Consider the following 23,370-nt stretch of genomic DNA (forward strand, 5'->3'; position numbering starts at 1 on the left):
TTCTCCTAATATAATACATTTAATGTTATCCTCACTGACATATATGGATTTTATGAAACAATCCCCTAATATATGCATTTTGGTACACAACTGTCTCACAAAGGTGCACTGCAAAAAAAAAAAAAAAAGAGCAAAATTTGGAGGGGTATGAATTTGAAAGGATAGCTGTATTTTGGTTCATTTTATAAAAAGCTTTTATTAAATGTATATACTGCCCATCCTCATAAAAGAAGCCAGGACAACAAGAATCTTTGGGTTCGAGAAGTGAGAATCAGGCAGTTTCTTAGCAAAATGCGAACAAAATCAAATTTGTCCTCACCATTACCCTCAGCATAAGATTGCAGGAAGCAGGCTTATACTTAGTTATATTATTTGTTCTCTGCCTAGTTATGTTATTTGATTTCTGCTTGGTGCAGTCTGATGTATTCAGAGACAGAAAAGTCCCTTTCACTGGCAGAAAGAGTCCCACCCACTTCTTGCCCATCCTACATGATTGCCATCATGCAGGGTAGAGAACGGGTTGTCTTTAGGGCTCATCTCCACCCAAACACCCCCATTCTTCCATTGGCGGTGTGTGTGTGTGTGTTAGCTATTAAGGCATTATGAAGAATGTCTTAATAGCTGGAAAGTATAACCTGCACTTTAGGTCCCAGTAAGGGAAAGGAGAATTTTGTATTAAAAAAAAAAAAAAAACTTATAGAGAATGTTACAGATAGGTAGCCGTGTTGGTCTGCCATAGTCAAAACAAAAAAATTCCTTCCTTAAACAACTCCTAACCCACAATAATACTACAACCAGACTTAACACGGACACTGGCACCAGAGCCTGCAATAAACCCAGATGCCAACTTTGCTGCCACATACACCCGGACAACACCATTACTGGCCCCAACAACATCACACATACCATCTCGGGACTATTTAATTGCTCATCGTCTAACATTGTGTATGCCATCAAATGCCAACAGTGTCCTTCAGCTCTCTATATTGGACAAACAGGCCAAACCTTACCCCAAAGAATAAACAGACATAAATCTGACATCAGGAATCACAAGACAGAGAAACCAGTAGGAGAACACTTCAATCTCCCAGGACATTCTATACAAGATCTCAAAGTAGCTGTTCTACTACAAAGGAATTTCAGAAATAGACTGGAAAGAGAAGCTGCTGAATTGCAACTTATTACCAAACTTAAAACCATGGAGAGACCTAGTCTGAACAAAGACATTGGATTCTTATCTCATTATACATGACAAAGCCATTTTTCACCTTCTCACCCCTTGCTTTTTCCTGTAAGACCTATTGCAGTCGTTAAGAGTCGTCAACAGGCTCATCACAGCTATCTGCCAATCACCCATTCCCACCACCCTTCTGAGTAATACCCCTCCCCACCTTCTCACCATATAGAAGGGTCTGGTGACTTCTGTTTCAGTGTATCTGAAGAAGTGTGCATGCACACGAAAGCTCATACCAAGAACTAACTTAGTTGGTCTTTAAGGTGCTACTCGAAGGAATTTTTTTGTTTTGTATAGAGAATGTATTAGAGAAGAAAAGAAAGCTGGCAAATACCTAATCCCTTTATTGCAACTGCTGAAAAACTGCTAAGAAGCAGAAAAATATAAAATATCCTAATGCAATATGGGCTATAGCTTTCAAAATAATCCTTTTATGATACCTTTTGTCTGGGTGTTTCCATAGAAATACAGATCATTCTTTTGTTAATTTGTTGCTCTGCTGGAAACTTCTGGTCTGACAGTTGAGTTTAATGCAACAGTGTTTGTGAGGTTTATATATTTCAGATTCTGGCTACCTGCTATACTTGTCTATCATCCATCTAACTTCGGCCATATTGTCCAACAGTGCACCCACATTCTTTTTTTTAACCAATTTGGAAACATTGATCCTGATCTGTTTTCACATTATTTTCTGGACTTTGTTTGTTTGTTTGTTTGTTTGTTTCAGCTAGCTGTTAACAACTAGTGTCACAGAGGGGTGGATTAATTCTAATTCATTTATAATAAATATAATTTTAATTGGTCATTTTACGTCTCCTATTTTGTGTTTGTAAACCTTGATTCCTAGAGATGGGGCATGGTAGAAATTCATTGTACAATCATCACCACAGATGCTATTTGAAACTCTGGTACCAATCGATGAGCAAAACCTTCTGTCCTCTCTTACCTTCTTTATTGAGGGGTGGGGGTGATGAACTAGTGTGCACCTACTATTTCAAATAGTACGGGATGCAGGTGGCACTGTGGGTTAAACCACAGAGCCTAGGACTTGCCGATCAGAAGGCTGGCTGTTCAAATCCCCACGACGTGGTGAGCTCCCATTGCTCAGTCCCTGCTCCTGCCCACCTAGCAGTTCAAAAGCATGTCAAAGTGCAAGTAGATAAATAGGTACCGCTCAGGTGGGAAGGTAAATGGTGTTTCTGTCTGCTGCTCTGGTTTGCCAGAAGCGGCTTAGGCTGGCCACATGACCCGGAAGCTGTACGCCGGCTCCCTCAGCCAATAAAGTGAGATGAGCGCTGCAACCCCAGAGTCGGTCACGACTGGACCTAACGGTCAGGGGTCCCTTTACCTTTACTATTTCAAATATAGCAGCTCTCTGAAATTCCAGTGACAGCAACAACAGCGATGACTTTCACAACAGCTTTGGACTTAGGCAGAAACTGGCTATAGAGTTAATATAAATGTCTGCTTATGAGATATTCCTATAAGAACCATGCAGGAAGCAAGAAAAGGAAGCCACTTGCTTTCCTTGCAGTATCGGTCTGCCTAAATGAAGATGCAAATCTGGAGCAGAGTTTGAAAGATGGGTACTTGGGTAAGTAATGGGATGAATTCTTGAAAAGGCAAAGCTAGCATTGCACAATTCAGTATCACAAAAGCATGAAGTTTGAAATCACTCCCAGGAGGTAAAAGACAAGTAATGCCGGCTGGGTAACCTAAACAGTTTATTATTGGCCATTGCATAGCATTTAAATATCACACAAAATTACACGGTGAGTTTAAAGCCTACTTGAAGCAGGGACTCCTCACACAAAGGTAGAACAGCAGCATTGTAATGCATTCATTACTGCCTTGGATAAGGATAAATAATTCATGAAGTCATATTCCTAGCAGAGGTATGAAGCAGCAGATCATTAATTATTGCCTGAAACCCCTTTTTCTGTGGCGAAGCCTTCAATTTAAGGGAAGGGAATGTGAGATCCCTCTTTCTAGATGCTATGTCCGATGAAATAATATGAACACGACAGGTCTTCAAAATGAGCTTATTCCAAACGCCATTTTAATCATGTGCTCCTCAGATGACTGACAACAGAGAAGGAAAGAAAAATCCCCACAAACAATACTAATAATGCTGCCAAAATAGATGCTTTAATGTCTGCCAGAGAAAAGATTCCTTGAATCAAGGAAGCCGACCAACCTCTTTTTCTGTCCAATCAAGTTTATCTCTCTCTCACTCTCTCTCTCTCTCTGGTACAGATGACAGCAACTAAGCTGGAAACTGACAACAACAGCTGGAAAAGAATAATAAAACAATGTACAAAGAAAAGTAAAGTGGAGGTCTACAGCAGAGACCTTCACTCGATCACAGAACCTCCACAGATCACCATACAAAATATGGTGAAAATTGAATTCTAGACAGACACAAGTGATGTGAAAGCCTCGGGGTTTTAGTCTAAACTTTTGAACTTACATGAGTATGTTGGTTTCAAGGGGTTTGAGCCAGTGTAACTCTGCTGGAAGGCTGTGTATTTATTCATATTCTTTTTCTTCTGATAGATGCTGAACAACTTTTAGATGGCCTGACAGCATGAAGCTTTTCTGACAACGTTATTTGAAACAAGATGGAAGCAACATTCTTAACAGAGGCAAGAGTTTGTCCACAAGGAAGAGAAGAAAGATTTCAGACCCTATCTATCTTCCACAATTACCGTATTTTTCGCTCTATAACACGCAGATTTTTTCTCCTAAAAAGGAAGGGGAAATGTCTGTGCGTGTTATAGAGCGAATGTGTGGTCCCTGGAGCCGAAAAAGCAGACAAAAATCAAATCGCGGGTCTCCTAGAAGGGACACTTGTAAAGAGGAAGCGGCTGCTTTCCTCCATTCTGCCTCAGGGTCTTACTGCCCACCTCCTCTGTTTCCTTGCTGTGTTTGCTGAAACGGAACAAAGAGCAGGGAAAGCCCCTCCCCTCCAGGCAAACAGAGGGAAAAGTGTCCTCTCTGTGCTCCGTCTCTGTGCTCCGGTACTGCTGGGGGAGAGGGAGAGAGGGGGAGGGAGAGAGAGAGAGAGAGAGAGATGGCTGGCTTGGGTGGAGGGAAACTTTTGCCTTTCTTTCCTCCCTCCCGTTAAATCCCTCTCCTGCATTCCTCCCCTCCAGGCAAGAAAAGGGGAAAATGTCGTCTCTGTGCTCCTGTACTGCTGGGGGAGAGGGAGAGAGAGGGGGGAGGGGGGGGGGAGAGAGAGAGAGAGAGAGAGAGAGAGAGAGAGAGAGAGAGAGAGAGAGAGAGATGGCAGGCTTGGGTGGGGGGAAACTTTTGCCTTTCTTTCCTCCCTCCGTTAAATCCCTCTCCTGCATTCTTAGCCAGCTGCTTCTCTGCACAGCCCTCTCATGTCCCTTCTTTGTTTTTCCTTCACTCCCCACTTAAAATGTGGTTACAAAGCATGGATCCACAGGAATTCTCAGGATCTTTGCATTGGGTCACCCCAAATTCACCATCAGATCACATAGCATGTCCATGGCTCCAGCCTGCACCAAAAAAATCACGCACCCACTGTTGCCTGGGGCTGCAATGGTGCAAAAACGTGGTTAAAAAGCATGGATCCATATGGATCCTCAGGATCTTTGCATTGGGTCACCCCAAATTCACCATCAGATCACATAGCATGTCCATGGCTACAGCCTGCCCCCCCCAAATCACGCACCCACTGTTGCCTGGGGCTGCAATGGTGCAAAAACGTGGTTACCAAGCATGGATCCACAGGAATTCTCAGGATCTTTGCATTGGGTCACCCCAAATTCACCATCAGATCACATAGCATGTCCATGGCTACAGCCTGCACCAAAAAAATCACGCACCCACTGTTGCCTGGGGCTGCAATGGTGCAAAAACGTGGTTAAAAAGCATGGATCCACATGGATCCTCAGGATCTTTGCATTGGGTCACCCCAAATTCACCATCAGATCACATAGCATGTCCATGGCTACAGCCTGCCCCCGCAAATCACGCACCCACTGTTGCCTGGGGCTGCAATGGTGCAAAAACGTGGTTACAAAGCATGGATCCACAGGAATTCTCAGGATTTTTGCATTGGGTCACCCCAAATTCACCATCAGATCACATGTCTGTGGCCACAGCATGAAGCCCAAAAATGATACATCCACTGTTTCATTCAGAATGTTTTTCCCTTTGTTTTCCTCCTCTAAAAACGATGTGTGTGTTATGGTCAGGTGCGTGTTATAGAGCGAAAAATACGGTACTTACATTTTAGTTCCTTTTCTTGTAAGTACTTTTGCCATAACCATGGTACAGTCAGGGGACTGAATCCAGAATTGCTGTTGCCCAAGTTATATTGGGGTGTGTGTGTCAAAAGCAAATGGAAGATGTCCAGGAATCAGCTTTGTAAAACTGAAATATTGGCAAGGGTTCCTGTCCCTGTGTTGGAAAGCTTATGTGCAAATGGGTTCCCTTCAGACTCATCCAATGGTGTGTCGGCTCACAAAGTGCTGCTAATGTATGCATCAGCATCAAAGGGGTAGAACAGAAGAGAACACTCCAAAAGGCCTTAAGTTCTAGGAGGAACCCCTCTAGAGGAGGACCCTCAAAGCAACTGGAAAATCGGTGGTATTTATGCACCTGAGGGACCTCCACGGAGTTAGGAAAGCCTAGAAGGTCTGCACAGTTTAAATGAAACATGCAAAATCTTTGCAGGCTACTTGTTGATCCTAAACCTCTGCTGCCTTGTGGGATATCTTGGGAGAAGACAAGACTAAGCAGTAAACCCTACACATATCCAAAGTGGACTCCCTAAGGTAATTGGATGGCTTTGTACACCTTCTTCCAGCAACTCCTGCAGCCAAGCTGGTGTCCCGTGTATTTCCTTTGGACCACACTGATGATGCCGGGGGGGGGGGGCTTCTTGTCTGGGCAGCCCAGGGTCTCCATTTACACTGCCCAGACTTGCGCCCCAGGGATACTGCAAACACAGTGGCTTGACTTCACCCCAGGAGGTGCACTCCACTGTTTCTCAAGACAGATGGATGCCAATAGCAACTTGCTGATAAGATGAGCAGGTGACAGCAAAGGTTGCAAGGTTTTTAGCTGGGGCAATTAGAATAAAGATCCACTGTTTGACTATTAATTGCCTTGTTATTTCTATTCTTTGTATATCGTATTGTTGTTTTATTGCTATGGCCGATGGCTGATGTAAATATTCATTCATCCATCCATCCATTCAGCTTGCTCTCAATATTCCTGGCAAACCACTGAACACAGAATGAAACATCTGCCACGATGAAATTCCAAGTTGTCTTCATTTTGTGTGATGTGCACCACAGATTCTGGGGTAGATAGACAGACATACAGCTTATATATTGGTTTGACTATAATCTTAGGTGGATTTATTTCATCCCTAGTCACACTGGACACATCTTATACAGTAGGTGGATCTGTTGCTGGTGTGAAAAGTCAATGTGTAATTTTGATTTCTCCAAATCCACCATGGTTGTATTCAAGTGACCTAACCACATACACATTGGGCATTCTTACAGATCCATAGATTTCTCTCTCTATCTAGGCATATCAGCCTAGATAAGTAGAGTGAGTTGTAGTGTGCAAGCTGAAGCTAAATGTACCACAGCTTTTTATTATTCTATGCACTCTGGCTCACTCTGGCAATTTCTTTCCCTCTAGCTTGCTTGCTTATTTTTCCTTGAATGGTCTTGACAAAACTTATTCACATTTTTTTTTTATTCAGCCAAAAAAAGACTCCCAGTGGGTTCTAGATTACTTTTTTAAAAAAGCAATTGTTGCTCTCCGATGTACCATCTAAAAAGACATGACACAAACTGAAAACAGCTTGGGAGGGAGAGGGGGAGAAAAGCAAACTCATAGTTACAAGGTCTTCTGATGACCACATGGGGCAGAAAAATTGAAGATAATGTGCCAAAAAAACACAGTTCTCCCTTATACTGTATCTTCCAGGCACTTCTATCTACCATAGCTACCTATTGACTTGCACATCCCAGGCACTGATATGCAGACATGTTTATGTGTATACACAGTATTTAACTTCTCACTTGCATCACCCACCATCTATTTTCTCAATTCTGAATATTCCAGTGAAGAATTCTATACATGGGACCTGGATACCTGAAGGGAATGTGCTTGCAGAACATCTCCTTGTCACAAATTTTGCCACTTCCATTATTACATGCTACTTCACAAAATAATACTTATTTATGTAGCAGGCTGTCATTCACTGTGCATCAATGTGCAGCACCAGATTTAGTGTGGTGCAGGCGGTTCTCCCGCACAGGGCACTGAGCTGAGGGGTGCAAAATAGCAGCGACAACAACAACAGTACCTATATTTATACGGGTACCTACCGAGAAGATCTATTAAAAAGCAACCGTCCCCAAATGAATTGTTGAAAAATTAAGAAATATTTGGGGGTCACCAAATGTTGTCCTCACTCAGGGCACCATATTACCAAAGTTCATCCCTGCACTGTGCATCTATTCTACAGGTATGTGAAGAAAATAGCAACCATTACTCAAATGCATTGAATAATGTATTCAATATTTCATTCACAAATTAGCAACAAATTATCTATTTCCAACATTTAAGGCAAACATTTCTAATAAAATGAATTGTTGGGAATAATTTATCTTTTTATATCAAAAGATTTTTACATGTTCTGGGACGTTGATGGCTGGCTTTCCTATTGGGAGCCCTAAATTCATCACTATTATAACACTGCTTAATTACACCTGCTTTTTTAACAGCATGGCCTATGTATCTGAAAATAAAACTCTCCCTCATTGAGTTATCAAATTTTTATAACAGTTAGCAACATATGCATGGAAATTTATTTTGGCACACAATTGTGCATAGGTGCCAGAAGATCATGATCATTCCTGCAAGCTAAGAGCAGCTAATGTTTGTTATTTGTTTGTTTATTTAATGGGGTGGGAATAGAAATGGAAAATGCTTTAGCTTTACTGTTAATTTTATTTTAATGGGCAGATCAAGAGTACATTGTACATTAAAGACACAGCTTTACCTGTTTCTGACTTTTGAAGTTGGAATTTCCCTTTTTTATTTGGGACTGATGAATGGCTTTGTGGTCTTTGCAGGTGGATGTGTTTCTCTAAGCATCTTAGGTGAAAGGGACTATTTTGTTGTGCTTTGCAAGGGCAAATAAAAGATTTGATATTTGGAGCTCAGACCCAATCTCTAGCTCATACACAGTTTCTTGAGAATTTATTTTTACCTTTTGACAAGACATGTCTCCCATAACAATCATTTTGCGACAAGGAAAGCCTCCCCAATGATAATCATTTTATGGTGGGGGTCCATAGTTTCTCAGGTTACCAAATGTGTCCAAAAAAGTTTGGGATCCCTGCCCTGTCTATGGTTATTAAATGACCATTCATTGAACACTATGTATGCTGGTGTGAATCAGCTTGCACACTGATGTTCCAATAAAGCAATTGGACTAGTCTGGATGCTATCCAGCCATGAGTTTAGATATTCCACCAGAGAGGTACATCACTGCCTGGTACTCCAGCAAGGTACTCCCTCAATCCAAACATGCCACACGACTGACCAGGAACTCATTCATTATCACACCAGTGGGAATAGCAGGGATGGGCAATCTGTGGCCCTCCAAGTGCTGTGGGGTTACAACTTCCACCATGTCCAACTAATAGCCATGCTGGCAAGGGCTGATTGAGTTTAGAAACACTTGGAGGGCCGCCGGTTTTCCATCCCTGATCTACAGTAACCTTTGATGAAAGTTCCCTTTTCAAGGAAAATACCGTATTCGCTTCAGAAAAACACAGACCTCCCTAGAATGGGCCTTGACTTTTACAGGCAACCACAGACTTTCCTATATTGCAATGGCAAGACAAATCTTGTGCTAAAAACATATGCCACACCCATACTGATGGGGAAAAAAGTAATTATAATGATGGTGATCATGGCACTTTGAGTGTTTACAGCTCTTCATATATATCAACCCAGTAATGTTCAACATGATCACACAGCTATATAAAAAAGGAAAACTCAAGCAGGTCTTCTCCTAATAGCACTAACCTTCAAGAACTCCCTTCTTTGTAGTATGGGAAGGACCAAATGTTCTTCCAAATGGCGGCTGAAGACTCATGGGCTTCAGCAGGCTATCCCACTCTTAAGAAGTGGTTAAAGTACATTACTAGTAAAATATTTATTGTATTATATGGCACTCCCATGTTTTAGCTTCTTTAATTTAGTTTGTTTCCTTTTGTAAAGTGCTATATACTTTTTTATTAAGCAACATATAAATATATTAAATATGGATATATTAATAATAGCACATGGTGCTGTTATAATCCAGCTAATACCCAGCAAAGGGAGGAAATGGTGCTATTGCTGCACATGCAATTTAACAAAAAGAGAAGAAAGGCATGCAACCTACCCATAGGAGTTCCGACACCATAACCTTTGGAGTCTATGAGGCCACCAATCTGTGTCAGGTTACAGTTCCGCTGTGTAACAAACTCAATGGTAGTTGACTCCATTAGGAAGGCATAATCAGAGGTGAGTACACGCTGGATACCTTCTTCGTTACTTTTGACAAGCACCGACTGCCTCCTGCTATTCATAAAGGCCCACATTTTTTCATACGTGGCTATTCTTGATTTCTGAAACAGAAATGGCAAGATTCATAAGCACAATAGAGAGAAAGTGTTCAATAAAGAAGAGAATTTATTTGAAGAGAATGGGAATAATTTCAATGGATCACAGATTAAGAAACACAGGCTGAGGCAGGATCTTTATTGGACCAGGCAGCACACAGCTCTACTATAAATTTGCATTTCATATACCAGGATCAAATTGCTTTAGCTAGTGTGGCTTCAGCCAAAAGTCCCTAAGAAATATCATCTTGTGAAACTAAAGCGTCTTCGTTATGAATCTTTTGCATTCTGACAGGACGACAGTCTGCAGGATTCCTCGAGGGAAGGAAATGAAGACAAATATATGCATAATAGAAAAAAAACTTTTCTGTATGAAAATATCTTTCCTCATCAGGCTTAAACATTCAGAATAAATATTCCAAATTTAAAAAAACCAGTTTGATGGCTAATTCCATTGGCCTAAACACTGACAAAGTAGAAAATATGCTGGGAAGCAGAAAACGTTAATTTGATTATGAGTTTTTCTTCCATAGTATTTTATTATTTGTTGGCTATATTTTCAAAGAATGTCAACAGTTGGTCATCAGAATCCAAAGGTCAGAGTACAGAGATATGAATTCAACATTGTACAGGATAGTGCCCCCAGACCAACAGGATTCACAAAATCACATCACATGATGATTCCACTTCACTTACTGTTGACAGATATGACTTTTGCATATTGAAAAGCCTCCATTTGAGACAGATAAGGTATCATATGACAGGTTATCACATGGGGATGGCAGTCACCAAATGTTGAAAATATAGCAGTTGAAATCTACCGTAACATAATAAAACAGTGTTGCAGGCTAAGAAAAATTAACCAAACCGATCACTGTGATGGTAAAAAGTATCTTTCATGTGCTAAAGAGTAAAGGAAAAGTTTTTTCCTTGTGAAGTACTTGCTGATGAAACCTTGTAGCTAATCCAATATACAGTACATACAAATAGTTTTCAATTTAGTTGTCACCATGCAACTTTAAACTCCAGCAGTTCAATGTGCTTGAGATCTTCACAACATCTAAGAACTCTTCAACTTTTAAAGGCTCTCTGGAAGTTGGTAATCTAATAGCTTGCATACATATTACCTTTCGTTGTAATAACAACAGCAATGTGTAAAGTACCTAAAAACCCCAGATGAAAATTCACAGCAAGATAGCAAGCTATTTAATAAGTACATCGTTACAGAGGAAAGGGAAAATAATGAAGAGGCTCAGACTATTGCAAGTTGACTTGAGCAACTATCTATTAAAAGTTTAAATATGTGATAATAATAGTAAGACAGGAGGGAAATATTTGTGCATGGATGGAGTAATGTAGTTGTAATTTTGAATCACTACATCCAGTCATAGACACAGATAAAAAGGCATGGCAAGTTGTTGTTTTTTACTATATGAAACAGAAAAGAATAGAAATACAAGAAATACACAGAAAAGACAACTCACTAGAGTAGCAGTTGTACAATACTTGCCCAGATTAGTATGATCTTTGAGGATGAATGTGAATGACTTCTCCAAGCTTTTGGAAATTAGGGGTGTCTGAGGAGATAATAATGTTTCTGTCTTGGCACTGTGTTCCCCCCTCCCCAAACAACTTGGGAAAAATCCTGGCTGTGAGTCAGTAAGGGAGGAAATGGGATGGTAATAAGAATGCCTCAAAAGTGCGCCCCCTCCTGCAACAATTTTTGAACAATCGGGGAAAAGGGTGATAAGGACAAAGGAGATAATAGCAAGATGCATCTGCACTGAGCACATCACATATTTTGGGGGGAAGAATCCCTGCTATATGGCATGCAGCCGGACAAGAAAGGGTTACCATATCCTCCACCCCATATTCCACTGACGCCTCTCTCAAGTGGCTGCCTGCTGTACATGCCAGCAGACAATGAAATAAACCCAGCAGCAAGAGGAGGATTCTGACATTTCTTCAAAATTTCAAGAAGCTCTTTAAGAGAAGCTGCATGGTGACTGTACCATGTGGCTGGCAGGCAGCAAGATGAGTGACAGGTGATCCCTGCATTTCCTCCTCCACCCCAAAACACACATTTTTTAAAAAGTCTATGAATAGATGACTGCTCCACATCACTGGTAGGCAGCAAAATAAGAGAAATAAAGCTGCAGACAGGTGCATCTTCACATAATTATATTTCCATGCTACAAAAGGCTTAACTTGTTGAATTTCTACCTATCATACAGCTGTTAAAGTTTACGGCGGGGAAAAGATTGCCATTTTTGTTAATTAAAAGAATTGAATAGATTTTTCCATATTTGAATCATTTTATGTTCCCCTCTCTTTTCTTTTTCTGCTATTTTGGAGGTAGCAACCATTTTATGTTAGGCCACATCATTGGTGGCAGTCATTTTGTGGTGCCCTTCCTCAAAATTCCAGATGTGCTCCCCAAATTATTGATGACCACTGTTTTATCAGATGAGGCTACATGCAGTATAAATGAATATGAGAAGGATATTTCAATCTGGATCTTCTCATGTTAAAAACACAAATGTCAAGATCCTAGCTCAGCATATATCTGTTGTAGTGTTTATTATTCTATACTGTATTTTAAGGTTTGTATGTGTGTGTTTTCTGTGCCACAAGCAGAACTCAGCTTTGAGTTATAACAGAAATGAAGAAAATAAATAAAAATGAAAGTGCTGTATTATCAATTCCTTTTCAGCCAACTCAACTCCAGAAAGCAATAGGCAAGACGAGATGACAAGCTTCTTCTCTCATGTGCTAATATCAACTTTGCACCTAAGTACAACTCCAGCTCTGGGACAGGGATTGAGCACAAGATTGACACTGCAGACCTTTCTAAAGTTGAGCTGACTGGCATCTGTAGCTTCTGCCCCCAAGGAGGATTAGTGGTATATGTGGGATAAAAAGAGGAACATTTATTCTGAATAAGGATAACCTAGTATCCCTGCTGAGATACAATTCAAGGCTTATTTCAATTTGCCTGGGGACTTCTGTAAATCTATCATTCAAACACTTCCAGGACCCAGTGGTAATAAAAATAGAATTTTATATCCATCTGCAAGAACTCCCTGAGATGGTGCCAAACTATCATATATACTATTGATCGCAGGGACATTTGAATGAGAAAGAGCAGACAAAGAAGAACATATAATGAATGGGGATCGCACACAAACAAAGGTTTGTTGTGCAAGCTGTGGTCTGAAAACAAATTGTGCTTGTATTCATTTTATATCAATATTACTCTGGAAGAAAATACACTTGAGCTGCATGCTGCACAGCAGTTTTCACAGGAGTCAGAATGAGTCTAAAGAACAGGCGAAAAAGGTCAGTGTTCTCAAATAACAAGAAAACCTATGTAACAACATACATGTGCAACTAACCCTCCCCTTTTTTTGGTTAAAAGTCTGTCTCAAGTGTATACAACTGAGTTTTGCCCCCAAGGAACAATAAGTATGCCACAGAAACCCAGAAGAAGCAATAAATGGACTGAAGCATTTATAGCGCATTTAACAACTCAGTGACAACAACTAGGAAACAACAGGGGTGTTCAAGCTGCAGCCTACAATGCCCAAAACTTTCTATTGAAAACTGCAGCATTCATCTCTTTTGAAATCATAAAATTCTAGCCCTCGTGTCTGCGGGTGATAGCCAGCATAAAATCTCTGAAACGGGGCATTTTAAAGAGGTAGGGAAGAACCGTAGCTCAAGGGAAGGATGATTGCTTAGCATTGGAGCACCAGCTATACAAGCACAAGGTGCCAGGTACCATTCACAGTATCTTCAGAAAGGACTGGGAGAGACTTCCATCTGAAACCTTGAAAAGCCACTTCATGTCAGTGTAGACAAATACTGAGGGAGATGGTCGGACTCAGCGTAAGGCAATCTCACATGTTGTTGCTGTTTAATTTGTACACTGCCCTCCACCTGAAGATCACAGGGCGGCTCACAACATGAAAATACACGCAAGAACAAAAAAATACATACTAAAACAAGAACGGAACAGAACCAACAACTCTCCTCTCACAAAAACACTTGAAAGGCCATAGAATGCTCAATCAGCCGAAGGCCTGGTTGTAAAGAAACATTTCCTATGGTGGATCCACTGGCTCCAAAGCTTATGCAAGTCACAAGTTGCAGCAGGAGTTCTGGGCCGTTTTGCTCTACCAGCTTTCGGCAGGCATAGCAAAAACCACCTACCTTCCCTGACCAGAGTGAGTTGCATGGTTCCCAATGGGGCATTAAGCCCTTCTGTGGCATGGCCAGGGTTAAGACTACACCCTAAAACCCCTCACCATCAGCCCCCATCTGTAAACTTTTCAAAAAATATATATAAATTGCTTTGATCGTTAAAAACAACAACTACCAAGCAGTGTATACATTTCATGAAATAAGTAATTAATAAGCCATCTTGCCCATCCTTCCCTTAATTACCAGCAAACTAGGATGTCAGCAATGGTGGCATCAAACAGAGAGCAGGAAGGAGAAGCGTCTTCCTTTCTCCTCTTACACCAAATAGGTTCTGGTCACTTTGGTTTTGAGATTGATATTGATAACACTGTTGCAGACACATCCTACCAGTTATATTTGCATTTCCAGCTTCCATAAAGCAAGGAATTCTGATGAATTAATCTACCGGCTGCTTTGATGAAGGATCTGATCTAACAGGGAATAATCTGCTCAACTAGAAATGATATCTGGAAGGGAAAACTTGTGGTGGCATAATTTATTAAGCTTATTTTCTATTGTAATGCATGAGGTAATGCAGTTTAAAAGTGAGATAGTTATGATTTGTGACATTTCGCGTGGAAGAGGGAAGACAGTAATGACTCTGAAACTCTGAAGCCCATTCTGACTAGCAAGACAATTAGAGGTGAAGGGAATCAAAGAGTTCAGCTACTTGGTGCTTCAAGCCGAAAGATATCACAATGACATCCAGAGGAGAGACTGCTTTATGGCTTCCTCAGCACTCATAAATTAAAGATCACGGAAAGATAACTACGTGTCAGAGATCATGAATGTAAACATAATGAAAGCATTGAGCTTTCCCATGGCTGTGCGAATTTAGGACGGCAGGAGACGGAGGGAAGCATCTTTAAAACTGTTCTGATATTCTTATGCATGATGGTATTGCAGTAAATTCTGAAGTGTAAGAGCGCATCAGGGCAGTCCTCATTGCCACACTCTCAAAAAAAGTCCAGGAATGGCAGAAGCTGTGCTCACCATGTACATCCACTGACAGTAATAAAATAGGAAGTCACTTTCATTTTCTGACTTTCTTGGTGCCATAAACAATAGTAAAACGAGTAAGTATCATTATCACCTCATTCACTTGAAAGGAGAATCCATCCATTACCCTAGTGTTCTAGGGGATGGTGTCACAGGTTCTGCTCTGAAAAAAGTCTTAGACTGCACTCTTCCAGGTTTCCCTTCCAGTTCACTGCCTAGGTGTTTTGTATTAAATAAATGAGAACAGACTCCACTCATGCTTTATCTCTGTAATCTTTAATTGGAAAACTTTAATTGGAAGATCAGGCAGTAGCCATTCCATGATGGAACAAAGGAACAAGTGTTGGCCATCAACTCAAGCATCACTTGATAGTATGCATGTTCTTTTATCCCACTTTCCAATTTTGCACTGATAGTGCAATATAAACGTAGTGAAGGGACCGCTTCAGATTTCTTTGCAGTCTCTCTTTGCAGCATCTGGTGGGCCTGTGTGTGTTTGTGTGTGGATTTGATATCTGCACTGTACAATGTGACACAACCACATAATAGTAGGATTTGGGTATCAATGTCCATACAATTTTATATTACACAAAACTCTAATGGTTCCATCTAAGTACAGCCCCTTTCACCAAATTCACCAGGCATGGGATCAGTTTGCGCATTTGTTCTTGAGGCAAATCACATCTACAAACCATTTTCATGGGTGCAGCACTTCCACCTGAGAAATGTACAAAATACTACTTCAGAAAAATGCTAATTCACACAACTTCCCTGATAGAAAACAAGATGGTAAAGTCACTGCATATTCAAACATTTCAGAAACAAAAAGTACCAATTAGGTTGTTGTTGTTCCCAGTAAATGTATTTAGGATTGAGTTTCTACTTGGCTTGTTTTAATTTTTTTTTTAATCTTAAAATCAAGGAAGAGCATGATTGTGACTTGTAGGTTTGGAAGAACTTTCCACTTGCCACTGCTTAAAAACAAGCTCAAAATAATAATAATTTATTATTTGTACCCAACCCATCTGGCTGGGTCTCCCCAGCCACTCTGGGTGGCTTCCAACAAAGATTAAAAATTAATTATAATGTCACACATTAAAAACTTCCCTAAACAGGGCTGCCTTCAGATGTCTTCTAAATGTCAGGCACATCTGATGTGAGGGCGTTCCACAGGGCTGGCGCCACTACCGAAAAGGCCCTCTGCCTGGTTCCCTGTAGCTCTTCTCTTCCACTTCAATCTGAATGGCCATACATCGCTTTCCCACACTGCATCCTACACAAACGGTAAGCTAAGATACTCACCTTTAACTGGGTTTTTCATCTGACAAAATGCAGTCACAGATTGTTGGATACATTGCATGCAGTGCAATCTAGAATCCTGTTCAAAATACCTCTCATTTTCTTTGTTAAAGACAATAAATATTTACAGCATCATTGTAAAAAGAAAGAAAGAATAAAGTCTAGCAATGGAGGTGGAAGTCCAACACGATGTTGTATTCATCAAACATATACTCATCATAATAGGAGACATTATAGGATTTCAAGCAGACAGATACAGCGATTGGCACTCGTCAAGTGGTACTGTGCTGAAGGAAACAACCTTCAATTTCAATCACTTAAAGAAGGATTGTGAAATGATCCCGAAAAGCAAAAGCTCCAGCTGAGAAGCATGAAGTACAATGAAGTCATTCCTTGGCTTTGACCAATCTACAAATTAGGTATGTGTTCCAAATTTTCTTTTAAGTGTCATGTTTAGAAGGCAAGGATTTAAAATGGAAACACGACAGAGATAAGGCCACTAAGCCCTTACCCAGTCTGATTCCTCACTCTAAATTTGTCTCCCGGGTATGTCTTCCTCCTGAGACACTGAAAGGAGAAAAGCTGCTAAGAGCGGGGGCATTGGGAGGAGGAAAAGGTGGAAGCCGGGCTACTTTCAAATGTAGGCATGGGTGAGCATCTGCAAAGATGCCATACCCAATAAGTGGCCCAAAACAGGAGCCCCCTGGGCTAGCTCTTCCTCCTCACTGTTTCTCAATTCACCTCTTTGTTCATCAGCTTTCTGGTAGCACTGGCAAGGAAGAGGCAAAGCAGCAGCTGGTGACAATGACAGTGAGATGCTAGATCTACTGAGCAGGGAGGGCCCATGGAGAGTCTCTTGCCTTTGAATGGTGGGAAGCTGAATCTGTCAATGTGAAGTTGCCTCAATCCCAATCTTAAATTCAGTTCCCTCAATTTTCTCAACAGCTTGCATGTTCTTAGTAAAAAAAATACAAAGTCAGCACAAAAATTAAAATGCATTTGTGTGTACTTCTCTTAACAGATGTGCTTTATGCATTTTCCTCAGGGATATGGAAAGCAATTTTCCTGAATATAAAACATTTATGTAATTGATTTTTATTTGTTGCTAAGTCACTTTGAGACAGTTATCTTTGAACAAAACAACAATCAAATACATTGTATTACTCTAATCTGTTTATTATTACTTTCAATAAGGTGGGAATGTTTGCACATCAATAGCAGGGTGTTTCTAAATGCCAGGTGTCATGAAACAGCAGTGGGAAAAGGCTCTTTGTCCCCTTGTCCTGCTAATGGGCTTCCGATAGGCATCTGGTTAGCCAGTGTGTGGAAAAGGATATCCCTTTATCCTAAACACTTGCAGTTGTATCTTTGCCTGCCACACTGGCATAATACCTATGGCATACTGTACTGTTCTGGTGCATTACTCACTTTTCATCTTAAGCGTTCATTAGCTGACTGCAAGTCTAATAGATACGATTTTAAGGACGATCATGCAACCAACCAAGGATGGATTTCTGCACACCAGTAATATTTCAGACAATATTATCTTTCATTAATTTTTCTTTAAAAAAAGAGAGAGGGTGGATGTAACCTTCCTTTGTGCCTGAATTTGATTTCCATGCCACCAACAACTACAGCACCATAGTTTGTCTTCAGTTTTCAAGGTAAGGGATCAAAGATGAAAGATAGCCTTTCATTTTATCTGACTGGTCTCCTCCATTCCACGACCTCGGTTTTTTCCCTCTCCTTCTCTCTTTTATCAGAACTGCTGAGGCCTGTAAAGCTTTAAGTTAACTAGCCGATTTTGTTGTGTCAGCATAAAAGTGATAAAAACACACACGCACACACACCATAGTTCATACAGTGTTCTCTCCCTTTGTAATGGCAGTTTTCATGGTCCATAGAGCACAAATGAAGAAAGGTAGAAAAGGTGTTCCTGCCAAGAATGGTGCTACATGGAATGAAAAATGCAGTGCTGGGCAGAATAAATTCCACTGTGCAGCCCGATTGTTGTGCAAAAAAAGGGGGTGGGTGGGTTGTATGTTTGGCTTTAGGAAGCCCAAGATAATTAGTGTTAAGTATTCAAAATAAATACTTGATAACACTAATGAATTCACAGTTAATTCTAGATTACTCCACTATCAGTTTTCTTTGTGACAATCTTAAGTAATAAGATTTCTCCAAAGGGGAAAGTTGTGGCTCAGGTTGCATCTTCCCATGGTGCTAGTTTAGAAAGGTATCTGCAAAAAGGAGTCACCATACAGCACAGCACAACACTTGTCTACAACCTTGCCATGTATTCAGTCTTATTTGACCTGCCTGAGGTTTCCCTAAAACTGTCATATGGACAAGCTATAAGTTCATTTGTGGGCTTCATTGCCTATCCAAAGGCATTTGCAGTCAGCAATCAAGCAGGCATGCAAAGATGTTAACATATGTACCAATAATACCCTGTGAGAAGTGAACTGGACCAATCCTCCTAGGTGTCTTATTCAGAGGGAGGCAGAGGTAGTCAAACACATAAAACAGATAATTTCCTTCCTTAGCACATGGGTCTTCTCTCCCACCCAACTTCTGTAGGAAAGCAGAGAGTAGGGCTAGGATGTGTCATAACTCTCCTCTCATAGATCCCAACAGCTGTAGTAATATGGAGTCAGTGTAGATGCGAAGTTAAAAGTATGGTCAGGATAATCAAATCCACACTTTCAAACCATCATATATCCCCACCTGCATTCAGACATGCCCTGACAGCGCCATCTTGTTTTAATTTAGCTGCTACAGCACTTTGTGTAAGTCAGAAGCAGCATATGTAATGGATAATGATTGAATCCTCTACTTCAGAAATATATACATTATCACAAACTATAGATACGCTGTTCATATATATAAATAAATCCTTCCCTCACCCTCCTTCTGCTTTCCAACTCAGCACTACCACCTGCCATGCTATGCGGCTTTTCCATCCATTGGGGGGTGGAGAGAGAGAGAGAGAGAGAGAGAGAGAGAGAGAGGGAGAGAGAGGGAGAGAGATGTATCCCTATATGCTGAAAGGGTCCTGATGAGTCATTTTGATCTGAAATCCAGCTAGAGGTGATAGGGTTTGTTTTCAATACCCCTCTCCTCTGTACATTCAACTGTTCAAATTCAGCTTCCAGAACTGCTTTTGGCTTACAAATAAAAAAGTAGGATGTGTGGCTGGCTGTGTCACATCTAGTTTGGGTCTCGGTCTTAAGTAGTGATGTCGCTGAGGTTCAGAATTCTTTAGTTCAGAATACAATCCTCCACAATTTCTTAATGCTGTCTTTTAATGCAAACTTACTTTTGCAGGCCCAGGATTACTCTTTGGCTCAGATTCTTTTCTGTGCCGAATAAAATTTTCCCGTCAACACCTACATATGCTATTGCTGCCTAAGAAACAGAGGGAAAGGAACAATGTTTGTGGGTGGGTGCATCTTTTAGCTTGCTTCCTGCAGTGTTCCAGGAAGCTGGGGGGAAAGGCAAAACAGAACCACTTCCTGCCTGCCTGCCTGCCTACCTTCCTTGTTACCATCATGGAAGCAGCAGGAGAACAATGGCAAAGACTTGTTAGATATAGTGCCAATGGAAAGTCTCTGATCTGACTCTTGTGTGGAAATAAATCCTCTTCACCACAAGAAATAAGTTTTAAAGCTTTGCTTGCAGATCTTGGTTTTTAAAGCATTTAGTTAGCACACTCTATGAAAAATACCGCCTATATGCCTAAAACCTTTTTTAAAATAACAAATACAATGCAATTCAATTCAATACAGCATTTTATGCACATTAAACTTATAATTTCAACAAGACAATGTGGAAGATAGGGATCCCCTTTCCCTAATATCAAGTGAAGTTGTAAGGTAAAAGGGGTCTGAAAGCTTTGAGGAAGACAACAATTAACTAATTTAGAATGCTCATTAAAACCCTTTTTTCCTCCTGAGTGTTTTTAAGATTGCTCAGAAACACTAGTCCAAATCAAGTTTTGGGGACAGTATTAGGATTTGAAGTGGATTCATATGCCCAGCTACCTGGGAATAAGTCCCGCTGATTTTAATATATATGGCGTAATAAACATTCCTTACATTATTACACCTCAGTGGCCTGCCTAAAGATGAATTAAGAATAATAGACGTACAAGGGAATTATTGGAATATAGAAAGCTTGTTTTCATTGTAAATCATAGGGTAATATGCTGACCATTTAACAAATACAGGATTGCTATTGCCCAAGTAGTATTGCTATTACCCATCAAGCTGAGTGACATAAGGAAGATAAATCAAGAGAGTTGCTTCTGTGCACTGACAAAGGTCTTTTGTTTTACTCTCAAAGGCTACACAATACCACCTGCCTTTAAAGAATTCTTGGTTTCCAGATTGCTTTAGAAAGGAGAATGAAATCTTCACCTCTGCTCATTCTGCCTGCTGTCAAACACAAATTATAATTTAGGACTCAGCATGAGAACACTTAGCCCCCATTATTAGGTTTGAAAGCAGTTTCACCCCATATGGCAGAAAGACGAATCTTATAATGTTTTGTTTCACACCAAGAAGCTTGGACTACACACTGAAAATGCTAGCATAAAAGAAAGCTTGCCTACACCTGACAGCTGAGAAATTGTCACAAAATCCCAGGCTTAAGGAATGGAATAATGTATACTGGCAAGGAAGCTCTGCATACAATATTCCATGGTCATATGTATCACACTCTACTGGAAATGCTCTGACATGCTGTGTTTTGAAGCACATTCATCATGGAGAGATAGGATGAATGTTTTAACTTCATCAATGTTTAGAAGAAATGATGATGGGAGAGGGCAGCTGGTTACAACAAAAGGAACCTTATACACTGCTGATGGTGGACACTGAGAGGCCAACTCAGTAGAAGGGGTGAGTGGAGAAATGCTTCTGTCTAATCCAACCTCCTCAAACCTGGCATAGGTGGTGTGCATGCGATTGCTCTTGAAGTTCTGATTTACAAATTTGTCCAGTTCATTTCGGAACTCATGAAGACTGAATTCATCAAGTATCCCTAGATATTTGCTCAAGAATGATCTCCACATGGCCCTATCGAGTCTTAGCTAAACAATCATTTTTGTCCATGTGAATTTCATTTCATTCAAATGCAAACCTTTGGGCCTTTCCTCTTCGAGCAAAGCCTGCAATACCATTACTGAAGGGACACGGGTGGTGCTGTGGGTTAAACCCAGAGCCTAGGGCTTGCCAATCAGAAGGTCGGTGGTTTGAATCCCCGCAACAGGGTGAGCTTCTGTTGCTCAGTCCCTGCTCCTGCCAACCTAGCAGTTCGAAAGCACAAAGTACAAGTAGATAAATAGGTACCTTCCCGCTCCGGTGGGAAGGTAGACGGTGTTTCTGTGTGCTGCTCTGGTTCACCAGAAGCGGCTTAGTCATGCTGGCCACATGACCCGGAAGCTGTACGCCAGCTCCCTCGGCCAGTAAAGCGAGATGAGCGCTGCAACCCCAGAGTCGTCTGTGACTGGACCTAACAGTCAAGGGTCCCTTTACCTTTACCATTACTGAAGGAATGCTGCAGTCATTTGTGTGTGTGTGTGTCATACTGGATCAGACAATGATCAATGCACAAGCAATTTATCCTGCCTCAAACTTTGGAGAAAGGCAAGTGTTTAATGATTCTAGAACAGACATATCAGTAATCTTCTCACATGCTAAAATGATATCTTCAAACAGCATGTTGAAGCACCTGAAATATTTTTATTACACAATTAACTCCACATTAATTCCACTTTAAGCTTCCTACAGAAGTGCATATGCATGAAATATTCACAAAATGTGATTCCCCTTAGCTATACAATTCATATTTAAAACACTTGTAGAACAGACCACGAGGGAGAGCCAAAAAAGAAAGAAATCAGTTCAAAAGTTTTAGATAGCTCTAAAGATCAATGACTCTATTTTCAAATCAATAAAATCCTTGGTGGTGATTGCTGCACAAAATACCAAGTAAACATTTTATATTGTGAACCATCCTGTGATCGTCAGCTGAAGGGTGGTATACTACTACTACTACTACTACTACTACTAATAATAATAATAATAATACTAATTGTGAAGACAATGAAAAAAGGGGTTGAAACAATTTGGACTAAGTGCCAGCTTTCTGTGAGTCAGCTACATCTTCTTTGGATTGGGTTCCTGAATTCAGATCCCACCCTCCATTATATTAGCCCTAAGCACTTTTCTGTCATGGAACTGATTTACCTAATGAAACTTGGGTTTAGGAGGAATCAGTGAAATGCAATGTAAGTGCATTATTGTAAATCACTTCAAGATGCCTAATGTAAAGTGATGAATAAATGAAATTATATTATTATCATTATCGACAATGAATACCCCACAAGTGTCCTGGTACACCCTGTATTTTCATGTGAGAGGATGGTGGCCATTTTGAATGCTGCAATTTCACACCAAGATCTCATGCTCCCCCCAAGCACTTGGGGGCATATTTTTGGGTGCCCTGAAAAGCGTGCTTTTGGGCCCTGTGATCTCACACAGGAGAATGGCCACAAAGACATGCATTCTGATTTTGGGAGTCAACATGTTAGAGAGTGTATTTTGGGAGTCAACATGTTAGAGAGGCAATTTCACTAAAAGGATGCAAAGAGACAACTGTTAAATTTAAAATGTAACCCATTGTTATTGATGAGTTTAAATGTTATGTGTTAAATGTTATAAGAGTCAAAATCTCAGAAATAAATAATAAAATTAAAGCAATTGTACTAAGTGGCTCAGGCTGAAGCAGTTTTCTGGACTCATCCAAAGAGCTCCTATGCCAGTGATGGCCAAACTTGGCCCTCCAGCTGTTTTTGGACTACAACTCCCATCATCCCGAGGTAAGAGAACCAGTGGTCAGGAATGAAGGGAATTGTAG

At 40.6% G+C, this 23,370-nt stretch overlaps 1 protein-coding gene across 3 annotated transcripts in view; it reads right to left on the bottom strand.

Annotated features, from left to right (window-relative positions):
* The window catches only part of GRIK2 (glutamate ionotropic receptor kainate type subunit 2), a 436,288-nt gene that overhangs the window by 31,029 nt on the left and 381,889 nt on the right, over positions 1–23,370 (bottom strand). For all 3 annotated transcript variants that reach the window (XM_081904609.1, XM_081904608.1, XM_081904610.1), the window contains exon 15: positions 9,690–9,915. In XM_081904609.1, the coding sequence (XP_081760735.1) occupies positions 9,690–9,915 (226 nt within the window). The remainder of the gene's footprint in view (positions 1–9,689; positions 9,916–23,370) is intronic.

The sequence above is a fragment of the Podarcis melisellensis genome (assembly GCF_964234715.1).
Source record: "Podarcis melisellensis genome assembly, chromosome: 3".
Classification (NCBI taxonomy): Eukaryota; Metazoa; Chordata; class Lepidosauria; order Squamata; family Lacertidae; genus Podarcis; species Podarcis melisellensis.